This window comes from Cannabis sativa, chromosome X (assembly GCF_029168945.1).
Source record: "Cannabis sativa cultivar Pink pepper isolate KNU-18-1 chromosome X, ASM2916894v1, whole genome shotgun sequence".
Taxonomy (NCBI): domain Eukaryota; kingdom Viridiplantae; phylum Streptophyta; class Magnoliopsida; order Rosales; family Cannabaceae; genus Cannabis; species Cannabis sativa.
The window spans coordinates 84,661,596-84,679,342 of record NC_083610.1 but is presented as its reverse complement, the minus strand read 5'-3'; the positions used below and the strand labels follow the sequence as shown (position 1 = coordinate 84,679,342).

General features: G+C 32.8%; 1 protein-coding gene across 1 annotated transcript; it reads left to right on the top strand.

Moving 5' to 3' along the window:
• Window positions 1-4,632: 4,632 nt before the first annotated feature.
• On the top strand, window positions 4,633-7,990 carry LOC115701777 (ATP sulfurylase 2). Its single transcript, XM_030629425.2, has 5 exons — window positions 4,633-5,658; window positions 6,361-6,766; window positions 6,864-7,124; window positions 7,344-7,430; window positions 7,568-7,990. The coding sequence occupies exons 1-5, from the start codon at window positions 5,084-5,086 to the stop codon at window positions 7,703-7,705; spliced, it is 1,467 nt and encodes a 488-aa protein (XP_030485285.2). The 5' UTR covers window positions 4,633-5,083; the 3' UTR covers window positions 7,706-7,990.
• The last annotated feature ends 9,757 nt before the right edge of the window (window positions 7,991-17,747 follow it).

Below are 17,747 nucleotides of genomic sequence, written 5' to 3'. Positions count from 1 at the left end.
ATGTTAGTTTAAAAAGGTATTTCAAATTATAAAGTAAAATTAAACAATTTCTTTTGGGAATTTCGAACTTATGTATTTCAAAATTTTAAAAATAAGTCCACTTTACATTAAACTCAAAAGTACCTCTCATTTTTTAAACTCCCACTTCTCTCTACACCTCTCTCTCTCTCTCTCTCTCTCTCTCTCTCTCTCTCTCTCTCTCTCTCTCTCTCTCTCTCTCTCTCTCTCTCTCTCTCTCTCTCTCTCTCTCTCTCTCTCTCTCTCTCTCTCTCTCTCTCTCTCTCTCTCTCTCTTCGTTCAAACTCCCAGCCCACAGCACACCCCATAGACCCACAGCATACCCACAACGCACCCCCACTGACCCACGATGCACCCCACCGACCCACGGCACACCCACGATGCACCCCCAACCAAAGTGAGACCCATCCCATAACCGACGGTGCACGGAGGTTTGTTGTGATTTTACTGTTAAAGATAGATTTTGTTAGATTTAGGGATAGATTTAGGTTTAGAATGTCAAATCTGTGATTTTGGACAAGATCTGATGCACATTCGATGTAGGTTCGTTGGGGTCTGAGGGCTTTAATGAATCTGTAAGGTTGCGAGGTAGGAGAAGTAGGTTCGATGGGGGAGTCCGATGGGGTCCGATGTGGGGTCCGATGCGGGGTCCGATGCGGTGTCTGATGCGGGGTCCGATGCAGGGTCTGATGTGGGATCTGATTGTGTTCGATATGGGGTCCGACGGGGTCCGATGAGGAAGAAGGAATGGGAAGAGAAGAGAGAGGGAGGTGATGTAAATGGGAAGGTAATTTGGAGATAACATTAAAGTTGGCCTAAATTACAAATATAGGTAACTATAAGTTTAGGGAAAAAAATTGAAAGTTGTGTAAGCATATTTAGTCAAATTTCCCTTTCTTTTTTGTAGTAGCGTTTGCCCTAAATCACTTTATAATTTTTTTAGGGCAAACGTGGGTACTACTACAAAAAAGAAAGGGAAATTTGACTAAATATGCTTACGATTTGTTGTGACTAAAATTAAATTAGTAACAATTTGTGTCTAAATAATATGTTTGGTCACAAATAATTTTTTTATTGTGTTTAAATAACAATTTGTTGTGTCTAAATTAAATTAGTAACAATTTGTGTTTAAATAATATGTTTGGTCACAAATAACTTTTTTATTGTGATTAAAAATCACATTTAGTCACAAAATTTTCTTATTGTAGCTAAAAAAATTTCACTAAAAGTTACCTTTTTTAAAAAAAAAAAGTTTATTTGACAAAAAAAAAAAAAGTGAAAAAATATAGTCTACATTTTGGGCTAAATTCAATTGCCATTGTTGAAGTAATTGATTTTATTGAAACAAAGAATATGATCGTGTGACTTTAATCAAGCCAATCAATCAATCAGTCAAGTCAACTCCAACAACCACTGGTGGAACTGGAGCGCACACATGACACACCTTAGTGAAGTGTGAAGCTTGACCCCATATCTATAGATAGATATACAGATACTGCAATTAAATTTGCTCTTTCATTGGAAAACCACTAGTGGCCCACCCATCATACCAAGAACCAATCTCTCAACTTCTGCTATTTGTTTGAAAATTCAAATATATAATTATTTCATATGATTTGGAATAGTTTCATGTTGATTCTTCTAAAGACTATCCTTTGTTTAAAAAAAAACCAATACTTAAGTTAGTAATCATAAAATTTCAGTGTATCTGATTAAAAAAAAAAGTGTGTCATTATAAAAAATCATATATCAGAATATTATTTAAAAGTATTACACTTGGGTCCCTCTGCGGGTTTGCTTACAAAAGTAGACTAAGTAGTGTTACACTTGCGCACATATTTTTCAAGAGTATGTGTTTTAGTAATATAGTATTCTCGAATTTTACAGTACGTTAAAAATTTCTTTTAAATTATTAAAATTGTTAGATTCAAAGACTTCAGTCCAACAAGTGCACATTTAGTTTACCGTTCAATTCAAGAACTTCTGTTAAATTTTGTTTAATTTTATTATCGTTGCAATTGTTCATGTACCAAATTGTGCCTCCAATCTTAATATGTACCAAATTATGCTACCAAATTTTAACATGTACTAAATCATGTCATTTGAACTTTCATCCACATCAGGCATCACTTAGTAAAATTAAACGAAAATCCTTAAATCTAATAATCTCTAGAGTTTAAAGGAAATTTTTAATACCTTAAAAATTTCGGAGACACAATTAAGTACATGTCAAAATTTAGCATGCAAAATCCTAATTAAGTCATAATCAAACATTATTAATGATTTTTTTTTTCTATCACCCTTTTTTAAGTCTTAAAACATTATTTATTTAGTATATTGTGTTTTAATATTACACATATTTTGATACTTTTGGACATAGTTTTTTTCAATCAATAAAACTAAATTTCATTCAGCTATATAAAATTAAATTTGAATTTAAAACCATATAACTAAGGATAATTTAGTCCTATATTATTGATAAAATTTTATTAATTAAATTAAGTCTAAATAACTTCAAATTATAAATTATCAAATGAGCATAATTAAAAATGTTACTAAATTTGGATTCGCATAAAATATTAAATAGAAATATTACTTTTTTTTATTTACGTTTGTTACAAATTGACGCAAAACTCTTAGTCAATTAGTTACGTCAATTTTGGCATTGATTGACGCAAAAATGTCATAACCTCAATAAACAAGGTTCGATAGAACTAAGCCACCTACGTCCTTGATCTTCAAAGCTATGGACCTAGCTTTGAGTTTAATTAGCGAGCCAAGTTGACGGGCTTAACTAACCCTTACAATTAGGAAATTTTTCACTAAGATTTTTCTCAAACCTTTCACAATAGTTTTCTTCCAAGAACTATTAATCTCACCGGATTGTTGAAGTGTCAATCTCACAAACTGAATTGTTTTTCCATCGGTGCCAACTTTACCTTAACCAATAGTTTTCCAAAGGACTATCATCCTCTTCAAATTGTTGAAGTATCAATCTCACTCTGAGACTGCTGTAGTGACAATCTCACTCTTCTTGGGTTGTTTATAAAATTGGTGTCAACCTCACCTACAACCAAGTTATTTTTCTGCCGGTGACAACCTCACCTCTCTATACAATGGATATGTAGCTTTGAAAATACAAAGCAAATTCTCTCTAATAAGATGAAATACAGTGTGAAATCCTAGAGAGAATTGCAAGCACACTAGAGAAGATAAGAGCAAGTTTGGCTCTAGTGTGTGTGGTTGGTGTGTATGTAAAAAGATAATAAATCTTTGGTTTAGAACACTTAGAATGATTGTGTATGATGAATAAATGCTCAACCACCTTAAAAATGTGATACAAATGAGTTTATATAGAGTTTGAAAGAAAACTAGTCGTTTATAAATGTTGTGAACAAAAATCCATGCAAATCTGGGCTCAAATGGTTCACCATTTCAAAAACGTTTCATCTTTTCCTAGGAAAACGATTCACCATTTTCCAAAATGGTTAACCTTTTAAGTACAGTGGCAAAATGCAATTTTTTTAACTTAAAATGCGCATAACTTTTAGCTCGTTTATCCGATTTCAAAAAATCAAGTTGTGTTCTCTTAGTTAAAAGATGAATAATCTTAAATATCAATTTAGAAAAAATATATGTTATTTTTGAAAAGTAACTTATCGCACAAGTTAGTGAGCCAAACTTTTAACTTATAAATCCTAATTACAATGTAAATCACTTTAGCAAGACTAATGTAAACTTATACAATTTGATTGTGTGTATTTTTGATGTAGATGAGCTTCCTAGCTTAATTTGCATGTTTTGATCCAAAGTTGACTTTTCTCGAAAGTTGACATCGGCTTTGACGTTGACTTTTGACTTTGAGCTTTTGAAGTCCTCTCGAGACTAAAAATTCTCAGCTCTATAGAAGTTTTCGAGAACGATGCAATTCTAAAATCCTGCTACGACGATAGATGATATTTTGGCCATTACTCTCTCGATATATCTCGAAATTGAACGATTCAAGATATTTTAAAAAAAATGAAAGAAAGATCTAGAACTTTTCTTCACAACATTTTTCCTGAAAGAGAACATATCGTAGTCAAAAATTGACTTGAAGGTTCAGACTTGATTTTGATTACAAATAGAGCGTGTTGAACATCCAAAACTTAAAAATTTTCACCCATTGTATCTTACAACTCCAAATCCATGCTAAATCTATAAAATTCATCTTATTTAACATGTTTTCTTTCATTTCAACCCATATAAAGTATTTTACCATTAAAACCTAAAACAAAAATAAAACAAGCGTAAACTTGAATAATACCAAATAAAATTTTATGTGTAAAACGTATAAATACCTTTTAAAATAAACTCTAAAATAAACAAAAATAAAACAAGCGTAAACTAAAAATATCTTTTAAAATAAACTCTAAAACGCATAAAAATAAATCTTAACAATTATAGCGGAATTTGAACCCTTGACCCCAAACAAGAAAAATGTCATTAAAGTCATCCTTACCACTAGACCACACAACACGTGGTAAAGCTGTAAGCTTGTAATTGTTGATTACAAATTGGTCCAAAGGTTGCATAATATTTTACAAGTAAGCAAAAACTCCACCAGCTTTGGTTGGGGGCAAACAGGCCCACAAAGAAAGCAAAATGAAGAGTAGTAGTAGACTTCTATCCTTCCTACACTGGTCCCCATTCCCCAAAGCCAAAGGAAAGGGTAGCTTTAATAAGATAGATAGAGAGAGCATATAAGCAGTGAGTAGCCTCCACAAACTCAATGAAAGTGAATTGAAAGCCACATAGGACCAACCAGGTTAGCTAATGACTAATGTGTGGATGTGTTTGTGTCCATTGTGGTGAACTCAGCCACAGCCTCAGCCTCAGCCTCAGCCTCACCCTCACCCTCAGTTGTTTCCTTTACTATTTAGTACTAATATTAGAACCGTTTCCAACATGTTCGCACAGTTTAGAGGTCATCCTCCACAACTCTCTCAATTGTACCGGATCTCTCTACTCTTTCTCCACCAACTCTATTCCCCTAACACCCATATTATTATAATCAAGTTCAACCATGTCTCTCACCATTAAGCTTCATCTCATTACTTCTCACTCTCATCATCTCAACCTCAACTTTCATACTCTCAACCACCACCCAACAAAGTTCACTTCTTTTAACCCCAACATTCGATCCAAATCCATTTACCATTCCGACCCATTAGTCTCCATCGTCTATAACACCAAACCCAGGATGCATTCTCCGTCTCGGTCGGTTCAGGCTCCGATCAAGAGCTCTCTAATTGATCCCGATGGTGGGAAGCTTGTTGACCTTGTGATTCCCGAGAGTGAACGAGCTTCCAGGGTTTTAGAGGCTCAGGCTCTACCCAAGGTGAGTCTCAGTAAGATTGATTTCGAATGGGTTCATGTGATCAGCGAAGGATGGGCTAGCCCATTGAAGGGGTTCATGAGGGAAGATGAGTATTTGCAGAGTTTGCATTTCAATTCACTCAGAATGAAAGATGGGTCTGTGGTGAATATGTCGCTTCCTATTGTGTTGGCCATTGATGACGAGACCAAGGAGCGAATTGGGTCTTCGACCAATGTGGGGTTGGTAGGCCCTAATGGAGATTTGATTGCTATTCTACGAAGGTCAGTACTTTATCAAAGACGATAGTGTTTTGATGTTTGATTAGTTTCTTCTTTCATTTTTGTTATAATATATTTGTTTTAGTGCGAATTGCCTATTAATTGATTGGTTTACTCCCACATGACTTAGCCTACTATAATCTTTTTATAATAGTTCTTGTTTCGAAGATTTCCCAATTCAGCGGGGGAATGTTTTAGAAATCCAAATTGTTTATTCAGTATTGCCAATAAAAAATTCAAAAAATATAGATTATGATTTTAAACATACTAATATGATGTTTTTGACTAATTTGTGTGGGCAGAGAATGATACTATCAATTTCATTTCACTTTACTTTATTTGGGTAGAAGAAGAACTATAGGAATAACATCAAATATGCACATGAGACATGGTTACTTGCTCTCTCCCTCTCTCTCTCTTCTCTATCTATGTTTCTTTACTATGTTAAAACTTGAGGGGCTGTTTAAGTTTAAGAACAATTATAGATGACATAAAATAATAAAAGAAAACTTGTTTCCTAGTTGCATAAATAAGAACATGAACATATACGAAAGAGAAACACTCTCTTTAATTTCCTTTCCCAGTACTCATTAGGGTCCATTGTGATTGTAGCACATTTTTTCCTTCATAAACTTCAAGTATTGTTGTGTATTAGGACACCACCTGACTGAATATGTTGATTTTTGTTTAAAACTTCGATGGCAGCATTGAAATATACAAGCATAACAAAGAAGAAAGGATAGCAAGAACCTGGGGTACCACAGCTCCGGGATTGCCTTATGTTGAGGAGGTTATTACTTCTGCTGGAAATTGGCTTATCGGTGGAGATTTGGAAGTGTTAGAGCCCATAAAGTATAATGACGGCCTTGATAACTATAGACTCTCTCCTCAACAACTCAGGAAAGAATTTGATAGCCGTCAGGCTGATGCAGTATTTGCTTTCCAGTTAAGGAATCCTGTCCACAATGGCCATGCTCTGTTAATGAATGACACACGCAGACGCCTTTTAGAAATGGGCTACAAGAACCCAATCTTATTGCTTCATCCTTTGGGAGGCTTCACAAAGGCTGATGACGTGCCCCTGGATGTTCGGATGGAGCAACATAGCAAGGTCACTCCCATGTTCAAATACTTCATAAAATGTAGACAAAGATGATATCTGTTTAAAGAAATGAATGTTCTTGACTCAAAGTTTGTTTCATTCCCAGGTTCTGGAAGATGGAATTCTTGATCCTGAAACTACAATCGTCGCTATATTTCCATCTCCTATGCATTATGCAGGCCCCACTGAAGTTCAATGGCATGCTAAAGCAAGGATAAATGCTGGTGCAAATTTTTACATTGTGGGTCGGGATCCTGCAGGTATGGGTCACCCAACAGAGAACAGGGATTTATATGATCCTGATCATGGGAAAAAGGTTCTAAGTATGGCTCCTGGACTTGAGAAGCTAAATATATTGCCATTCAGAGTAAGTGAAGCCATACTCTCCTTGTAGGCTTTTACTTTATAGCTTCTTAAATTGGGAAAGAACTTGTAACACTGCTCCAAAGAAATAATTCTAGCAATGAGCTGATCACATTTGATGTCTCTGGGGGGTCATAGCAGTTGCTTATATTAGATAAACTGTCATATAACAGTTATGATGCCCATTTTATTTGAATCATTCTTCTTGCATCATAAAATGCAGGTTGCCGCATATGACACTGTACATAAGAAGATGGCGTTTTTCGATCCTTCGCGTGCTAAAGAATTTCTATTTATCTCGGGAACCAAGGTAGAAAATCCCAACCATTTATTAGTAGAGTAGTAGCTTTTAAAACGTAATAAAACCTCAATAACCATCCAAAAACTTCATCTTTTGTGTCTGTCACTGCTAAGCTTTCTAATCCAGCTTATATCTTGTACTTTCAGATGCGGAATTTTGCCAAGACTGGGGAGAACCCACCAGACGGTTTCATGTGCCCTGGAGGATGGAAGGTTCTCGTCAACTATTACGAGAGCTTGCAAACAGAAGAGGGATCACAGCAGGCAGCTGTTTTATCTGCTTAGATAAGTATTGGAATTTCAGTTCTAATAAAATAGGAGAGTCTAAAGCGGTTAATTGAAGCAATGAATAATTAAAGGTTGTGCACAAAGCCATATTGTAACTGAGCAAGTACAAGGATGTTGTAACTTAAATTAGTTCTCTGTTAGGCTTTTCATATATAATGAAACCAGGTTTTGTTTGCCAATGTTTGTAAAAGAAAAATGTATTGAATATTTTTTGGTTCATTATCTTAGAATATTCAATTTAATTAATGTATGCAATGAAAATGAAGCTGTGTGTTGATAAAACTTAAAAATTGCCCAGTTCTTTTCAGATCATGTTGGTTATAGCAGCAACCGAACACTTCCTTCTCTTTCACATAACTTATACTGCAGTGTTTGCAACTCCTAACTGTATAATTTCATGTCAAGAAGCTCTCTACATGATGGAAAGATAGAAATATTTTGGATTCAAAAAGAAAAGGAGTTCATGCTAGTGAGTTATTACATACTTGCAAATTTAGAGATGTGGTAACAACGGTAAAGAGTTAATGTCATATAACTATAAGTTGATGGGTGAGAAAGCTACTAAGGCTAGTTTAGTGGTGAGAAAGGGATGGAAAAAGGGAGAGGTCATGGGTTCGAACCCAAGACCTTTAAGTTACAAGGTATTAATTGATTGTAAAATACTATTACGCTACACTCAAAAAAAAATTGACGGGTGAGAGGCAAAGCAGGAGCCCGGAGCATGTGCCAGTGAGGGAATGATGGAACAAGCAAAATGGGGCTATATCAATATTTTCCAAATAATAGACATTAAAGAATTCTTAATGTCATTGTTGTTAAATTTGGTTTAGAGAAATATATATTGGTTACTTGGTTACTCTGTATAGTAACCTTATTTATTGGGTATCTAGTTACGGTATTTATTGGATACCTATAGAATGGGTACAAAATAATAGATATTCTAGATAATTATCTTGGTTACCTAGTTACCCTATATATTGTGTAGCGTTCGTCATACCTAGTATGATTTAGTACCTTGTTTAGGGTCCCGGTAGAGAAAATTATATGATTACATGCAAATTATACTATGATTAATTTAGATAATAGGGTGTTTTAGTAATTTTACCCTATTAGGATATAAATGTTAATTTTATGTATATTTCGTCTCATAGGCTAACTTTTTTTTTGACAAAGTGATTAAATCACTCATGAATTTACGATGTAGACGTCCACTACCGGCGCTGAAACTTCCTCGAACTAGAATAGCTTATCGTCTAACCGCAGAGCATGATTTGCCAAGCCATGGTCCGCTAAATTCTCAGAGCAAGCCACATGAGACAAAACTACCTCCAAAAATTTAGACAATAAAGCTATAACATCTTCAAACAACGCTCCTAACTCGTTGAAATACATCTTCATGTTTTTTATGGCCATCACCAAAGCTAAGAAATTTGAATAAACTGGATGAATTGAAAGACCACACATACGAGCCCAATTGAGTCCAACTAACAGGACTAAAGTTTCAGCCTGTAACACTAAAAATTCACCTGAAAAAACATCAGAAAATCAGAAAAAATTTATAATTAGAAAATTATCAAGCTAATCAAAATCAATCAAACACCAAAACTAAACGACTAGATCTCCAATAAAATTACTAGAACTAGCCAAAGGGAATACCCTTTGGCTAGTAGCAACTAAACTCTTTCATTTTACTTCATAATCATCTTAGGATCACTATCCCATACTAAGACCCTAAGACCTAAAAAATATTTTGATATGTAGTCTAGTAACAACAAATAAGCCCTACAATGCTCCCATAACCTAGGATATCAAAAAAATTTCTTTGGAAATAAACAAAATAATGAAATAAGCAACGAATAATGTTTTTAATGTACCCACTATGACTAACCTTTGAGAGATTTGCTCAACGTAGCGTAGACTATATTATCTTCTGACAATGTAACAGCATCTAATCTAACTAAGCTCTTGGTGCTCAATACCGTAAAAAATTTCTATTGAAAACTTTTATTTCTCATGAAAACATAGAACAATTAATCATATTACCCTAAATAATTAGGGGGACACTATGAAAATAAGCGCAAAAGCCTTGAAAGGCATCAAAGCCAACAAAATTGTGGCGCAATAAATCATCACATTGTATAAAATATTAATTCGCTAACTATTTGACTAATAATAATTGCTTACAGAAAATAATAATAGAAATAAAATATAAAAACTATTATAACTTAATGTAAAACTACCATGTCACAAAGAGGCTTCTTGGAGCTGGGAAGTATCTAGGAAGGAAGGATACATGGAGGCCTACTTATACTCGCCTTAACTTCCCAAACGTGGAAGGCGAGATGTCTCTCCCAAACCCGGAGGGGTCTAAGAAGGGAATTTCACTGAAACCAAATCTTGATGGGTACTCGAAAGGTTTAACGCGTATGTCTACCATCCTGAGATGTACCCGATGTTGACCTTTTATACATGCCAGGTCACCAAAGTAACGGTTATACTTTTTCTGACGAAGATCACATCTTGTCTCCTACATCCGAGCATGGTAGTGCTCGTACCGCTACCATTTTTTTGCCAAATGAATATTCCAGGCTCCTGCTTATAAAATGCATGCGATTGGAGTGAAACATGACCTCTACTTTTAAAGATTAAACCTTTGAGGGACACGTGTCCAAGTGGTACAAAATAGTCCCTATTATCTAGCTGCAGTACGCACGGGCATAATGTTTTCCCACAGGATCAATTGATCAGCTCTAATATTGCATGTAATTTACTCCGATAGTGAAATATAAGCAGTTACCTTAGGCGGGTCATGGGTCTGTCCATACCTGCTACTTAGTCTATAAATACCCCTCGATTATCATATGAATGGGGCATCACAATCAATATAACTAAAATTTTGCAAAGATTACTCTAGGTCTTCTTCTTCATGAGAAACTTAGAGTAAAGAGTTAGGGTTTCCTGTAAAAATATTATAAACACATCAATACTGACATTAAAGGCTAATAGATTGACTCATAGACTAAGATTTATTAACACCCGAACCACGTAAAAAAAAATTATCTCTTTATTTCTACAAGTTATTATTTCTTTAGCTCTTAAATATATGGTTTCTAAAAATCTCGGTAAACAAGTACGTATTGGATTGGATTAGTTCCATCCAATAATAAAAATAATAAAGAGTAAAATTTCAATGTTAATTTTTATGTATACCTATATATATATATATTTTACTTATAACTATATAAAATCTAATTACTCATTTAAACTATTTGAAAAAACTAGTTAGTTCGATTAGATGTTAAATGTATTAAATTTGTAGATATTTCATCCAATATCTCATTCAATTGGATATTTAATATTTAACCGTTAATTATAATTAAATCCGTCAATTATTATTAAATTAGACACACCTATTTATATGTAAACGCACTCCACACAATTTGGTTTAAGGTGCGTACATATGATATGACTCATAAGTCGTATATCACTACTGTTTTAAAAGCAAAAATATATTGCGGTGTATTGTACCATATTTGTAAATTGAAATGTAACAACAATAACAATAATAATAATAATAATACGAGCGTGATTTCTCTTCACGTTGACATGTTAGACACACCTTGATACTAACATGTCACTCACACAACAAATCAACCAAGCTGGCTTAGACCCATCACCACAAGGTGGTTCCCTTAAGTGGGTCACTTGTGTTTCAGACTATATTCAACACTATTGCCCAATTTTCCTCCTTTCTATTCTACAATACATGTGACCCTAACTCAGTTCGAGCTACATCATAAGCAAAATAAAAGTCTTTCAAGTTTTGGGTTTTCATTAGTGATAGCTGTAATGGGCCATATGCCAATGCCATCCCAAATATATTTAATTCCCATTCTCAAAAGAGATAATTACATAAAATATATATATTTTTTTAAAAAAAGTTTTACATTTTTACATTTAAAGATTTTTTTATATTTTTACGGTGCTGATAGAAACAACATGAAAATTACATCAAAATAATAGAAAAATAATATCAAAACAACAACAAAAAGTATAACATAAAAAGACTGTATTTTCTGTTAATAAAATTATAAAATTTTTTAAAATTCCGTACAATTATACTTTTATAAATTTTTTATTATTTTTGTGCATTTGTGAAATAATCCCTTCTCACAAAAGAAAAAGAAGAGCTAAAAGGTTATGGTTTTAAAAATGTGATCACAGCATTAAATAGGTCCACAAAACAAATACATACACAACACAAGCACTATTTTTCATCATCTTTATATATACGATTTATTTTAGTCAGTTTCGAGATTTTCTAAGGATATGCGAAGACAGAGATGTTTGTAACTAGACACATCACTCTCAACTCAATAGACTTGGACTAAAACAAAAGCCTGCGTCTCTGGGCTTTATGTCCATTGGTAACATGGGGTATTAATCAAACTTGTAAAAAACAAAGAGAAAAAAAACAACATAAATATTTTTGGGTAAGGATGGTAATTCTAACCCATATCAATATCAAACTCTTTTGAGTTTTGACACCTCTTTCGTCTCCTTTACTTACCCTTATTATTATTATGTTTTCAACCAAAGCAGTTCTCAATGGAAACTTATATAAAAGTTACGAATTTAGGCCAATTCTGCCGTTGACATGATTATGTGGTGGTTTAGATTTGGGGCATCAAACAAACAAAAAAAACTAAAATTATTTTTTCAAATTTACTTTGTATGTATGCTCTTTAATTTTTTTTTTTTTACTTTCTGTTAATTTAAATAATTCTTTTATCTCATTTCTTTTAATATTTTTTAATAATCATTAAATTTAAATCCCCTGATACAGTTTAATAATTTGTTTGATGTAATTAAATCTATATATAAAAGAAAAATGATCTTTAATTTTAATGGGTAATTATATTTTGTATTCTGTGTTTTACAAAAGTTACTAATTGAAATTTATATTTTATCAAATGACAAGATAGACCCTGTATTTATTAAAATAGTACAAATAGGAACTTGAACTAATTTTTTATCAAAATAAAACTTAATAATAATTTGATCTAGAGGTGTTATAATAAAACTAGTTATATTTTCTGTATCTGTTCAAGAATCGTCTTCAAATTAATTATATGAAAAAAAAATTGTTAAAAATTGAGCTTAGGGTCCTATTTTTATAGTTTTAAAAAATACAGTGTCCATTTTGTCATTTAAAAAAGTAGAAGGTCTAATCACTAACTTTTACAAAATACAGGGTTTAAAATAATATTTACCAATTTTTTATTTAACAAGCTTATATATATATATTATTTTTCTTAATATTATTTGAAATATATTAACGACGCACTTTTTTTATGTATATATTTTGATATTTGAATAATTATAATTTAAATTTTTTATATGATAATGTACATTGTAACTGTACATATTTAGAATATTTCGTAAATTTTTGAAAAATTCATATTAGTTTATAATGGTAAAACTAAAAGGGAATTTTGATTTTATATACTTAAAAAATTAAAAAATTTTATTATTATACCAAAAATTTAAACCCTAAAAAAACTATACCTTTTTTTTCAAAACCTCAAAAATACCCCCTCTCACAATTCTCTCTCTCTGCATCATCTCTTTCTCTCTCTCTCTCTATCTCACCCCAACCGCCCACCCTCACCACCACCTCCGACCTCCATCCTCCGACCTCCGACCCTCACCGCCACCTCCGACCACCCGCACCAACACCCCGACCCAGCCCCACTCTCTCGGACCGCCCAAAAGTCGCACCCCGAAAACCCACTCTCTCTTCCTCTCTCTCTGAAATCGCAGAAAAAAAAATTGCTCCAGGTCCGATGGTCGGACCATGGGTCCGATGGGGTCCGACCAATCGGACCCATCAGACCCATGGTCCGACCATCTGGACCGGGACAATTTCTATCTCTAAAAACGCAAAAAAAAAAAAAATAAATAAATAAAAAAATTGTCCCAGGTCCGATGGTCGGACCATGGGTCCGATGGGTCCGATTGGTCGGACCCATGGTCCGACCATCGAACCTGGAGCAATTTTTTTTTTCTGCGATTTCAGAGAGAGAGGAAGAGAGAGTGGGTTTTCGGGGTGCGATTTTTGGGCGGTCCGAGAGAGTGGGGCTGGGTCGGGGTGTTGGTGCGGTGGTCTGAGGTGGCGTGAGTGGTCTGAGGTCCTGAGGTGGTGGTGAGGGTGGGCGGTTGGGATGTGAGATAGAGAGAGAGAGAGAGAGAGAGAGAGAGAGAGAGAGAGAGAGAGAGAGAGAGAGAGAGAGAGAGAGAGAGAGAGAGAGAGAGAGAGAGAGAGAGAGAGAGAGAGAGAGAGAGAGAGAGAGAGAGAGAGATGATGCACAGAGAGAGAGAGAATTGTGAGGAGGTATTTTTGGGGTTTTGAAAAAAAATGTATAGTTTTTTTATGGTTTAAGTTTTTGGTATAATAATAAAATTTTTTAATTTTGTAAGTATAAAAAATCAAAATTCCCAAACTAAAATTCAAAAAATTTGTTGTAGGCAAGCATGTTTTATCTTATAGGCATATAAAATAAAGGCTAATTAGTAATTTTTCCCCCCGAACTTTGACATGTACTAAATCGTGCCCCCTGAACTTTTTTGGTAGTTAGAAATTCCCCCCGAACTATTGAGATTGTTAAATTTAAGGACTTTTGTCTAATTTCATTTAATTTTACTGTTTCAGTGATTGTTTATGTACTAAACCATGCTCACTAGACTTTGATATCTACCAAATCATGCCCCTCAAACTTTGATATGTACTAAATCATGCCCCTTGAACTTTCATTAATGTTAGAATTTTTTTACTAAAATTAGACAAAAGTCCTTAAATTTAACAATCTCAATAGTTCGGGGGGAATTTTTAACGGCCAAAAAAGTTCAGGGGGCACGATTTAGTACATGTCAAAGTTCGGGGGGAAAAATTACTAATTAGCCTAAAATAAATTCTTTAAATTTTATTTTCAGTACTTTAAACTATTACGAATTTATTCTAGAAAAATTTCTAGTGCTGATTGTGAAATTCTTATAGAAAAAACAGTATAGTGGATTGAGTTAAGAGTACTCGAAACATACATGTCTTATACAATAGGGAGAGTGGTCTTTGTAAAGTCAGTATTGATGACAATTCATTTTTATTGGACACAAGTTATGATCTTCCCAAATAAGATTTTAAATAGAATTGAGCAATTTTGCATGGCTTCTTTATGGGGAGAAAATGTTAAACACCACAGACTAGGTGGTATCTTTTGGGATAAAGTGTGCAAGCCAAAGAAAGAGGTGGATTTTCATTGCACTGTGAACTCAAATTTTGTGGCTATAGGGAAGCATGTTGGTGGGATTATAAAGCCCATCAAGTCAAAATCATGCTAAAAGAGTACTGCACCAAAAAGCAATTTGAGCAATTGAATTACTCTATCAATTAAGGAGGTTTGTGACCTTTCTTCCCACATTACTCCTGCTCGGAATTGGTATGCTTCAAATGTTTGGATGAGATATAATGTGCTTAAACACATTTATTATAACCTGGTTAGCTGCTTGGCATAGATTGAACACAAGGGATATAAGTTAAGCTCTCATGGTTTACTACCTTGTAATTGTTTCATGTTGTTAACTGGTGTGTACAGTTTTTGAATTAATGGAATTCTTATTTACTAAAGAATTAAAAAAACTATTAAGAATTTTTTAAAAATTTACCAAATTAATGCATTAGATAACTAAAAGTATATTGTCATATTAATATATTGAAATTAGAACTATTTGAATGTCAAAAATATGAATAAATTGTATGGAATTTAGATTTTAGTATCAAGTGAGCTTATAAACGGGTGACAAACTAGTTGAGAAATTAGACAATTTGCGCTTGTCTTTTTGGAGAGAAAAATTTAAGGAGGGCAAAAGAAACGTGGTCGTTTTGGAGAGATATCATATATTAGTTATTGCTTGCTTCTTAAAGGAGGGAGGGCAAAAGAAACGTGGTCGTTTTGAAACGTTATGATACCTAAGAAAGAGATTATATTAGAGTGGTCCCAGTGGATAGAGAAGTTAATTGGTTTTCACCGTCTTTCGGTGAGAATATAAAGAGAATGGGGTCCATAAATATCCTTTATTTTAAGAAATATGTTTTGATTCACAGAACATGGGCCATGGGGCACTCTTTTAAAGTTTGGTCTCACTCACTCGTGGCCCACTACTCTTAATCCACCTCATTTTTCAAGTCTTCACTTCTCTACTCTACGGTTTCAATTAAATCTTTTTTAACTAATAATAATAATACAAGAATAAAAATGGAATAATTACATAAGGCACCATTTTTTTGTAAAATATTTACATTTTTACGTTCAAATAATGTTTTTTACATTTTTACGGTTTTTAAAAAATAATACGAAAACAACATAAAATCAATAAGAAAACAACATAAAAGTAACATGAAAATAACATCAAAATAACAACAAAAAAATAGCATGCATATAACAAAAAATAAACAACAAATGAACAAAATTTCAACATAAAAAGACCGTATTTTATGTAAATAAAATCAAAAAAATCGTAAAAAATATTTAAAATTCCGTGAAACCGTATTTTTGTTATTTTTTTTTTTTTGTGCATTTGTGAAATTTACCCAATAAAAATTATATATACTATGAGCCTATAGGTTATAGTAGTAATGATTAAAACTTCTTTTTCTCAACGAAAAAGAAAGCACGTCTTTAATTATTTCTTGATCAGTATAGATACCTTCTTGTTATTATCTAAAAAATCATCATATTTAAATAGAAAATCTATACATCAAAGATTCAAAAGTGGTCAATGATTATGTATAAGTCAAATTAACTTGGTAAATAAATTCATACGACAATTTTTTCTAATGATTTAGTTGACTTATTAAGAATATTCTACAGTTTAAAAAGTCTTTAAAAAATAAAATAAACTAGCTCCTGTAGTCAATGAAATGAAACCATTGAACAAGCTTTAATTGGTTTTCACTTCAGTCGAAAATTTTAATAATCTAATAATTATTTTGACTTGTAAGTCTTTTGTTGGGCTTGAATTGATCATCTTCTACAGTATAAATTAAACTATTTAGAGGAAAAAAGAAGCCAACTTTTATTAGAAGATCATAATTTTGGTACCACTTTTTTTCTAACTGATTTATTAGTGTTATTGGTATGACACTTAATTTTTTTATTATTAGTATATTATGTTTTAGAGATTTTTACTATCTAAAATTTGATGATATTTTATATAAGTATATATATATGTATATATTTACGAGCTATGTTTTACTATTTATGATTTTTCTTTTAATTAATTTTTAGGGAACTTCCTAAAAGGAAGCTAAAAATAATAAACAAATATCACTATAACAAATTTTACTTTTAATCATAATAAAATTTGTGATTAAAAGTAAAAAAGTTAAGACTAATTATAAATCATTACTTTTACGTTATCACTAAGAGGTCCATGAATAAATGTATTAGTCACAAAAATTATAATTTGTTCTCTCAAACTATAAATTAGTGACAATTTGTATCTATGTTTTGATCACAAGTAACTTTTTGTTATGACTAAAAATCACATTTAATCACAAAATTATATTGTAACTAAGAGATTGTCACTAAAAATAGGTTTTTTTTCTTTTTAATTTGTAGTATAAAACAGTATGAAAACAACGAACAAACAACATAGTATATTTTTTTTTAAAAGAACTAAGGATAGTTCATTGCTGTAAATAATTGGGAATCACAATAGGGGATCCCTCCCTGTTAAAGTAGCCATTACAATGACTTTTCTCTCTAGCCCATTTGGCTAATGCATCAAAGCCATATTGTCTTGGGGAGAAATAAAAAAGAAGTTACAATCATCAAACGAATTACACCTGTTCAGTACCTCCAAAGCCAAAGGTTTCAAAATCCACATCGGGGGACAAATTTTTTCCTTCAACGCATCAATCAGCACCTTCGCATCCGAAGCACCAGCAAACGCTATGAATCCCCTCTGCCCAGCCAACTGC

What these genes read in the sequence shown, in the direction of transcription:
- LOC115701777 (XM_030629425.2), top strand. Translation starts at nt 5,084, where the DNA reads ATGTCTCTCACCATTAAGCTTCATCTCATTACTTCTCACTCTCATCAT. An exon ending in TAAATATATTGCCATTCAGA is followed by an intron (nt 7,125 to 7,343) that starts GTAAGTGAAGCC and finishes CATAAAATGCAG; the next exon opens with GTTGCCGCATATGACACTGT. An exon ending in TATTTATCTCGGGAACCAAG is followed by an intron (nt 7,431 to 7,567) that starts GTAGAAAATCCC and finishes TTGTACTTTCAG; the next exon opens with ATGCGGAATTTTGCCAAGAC.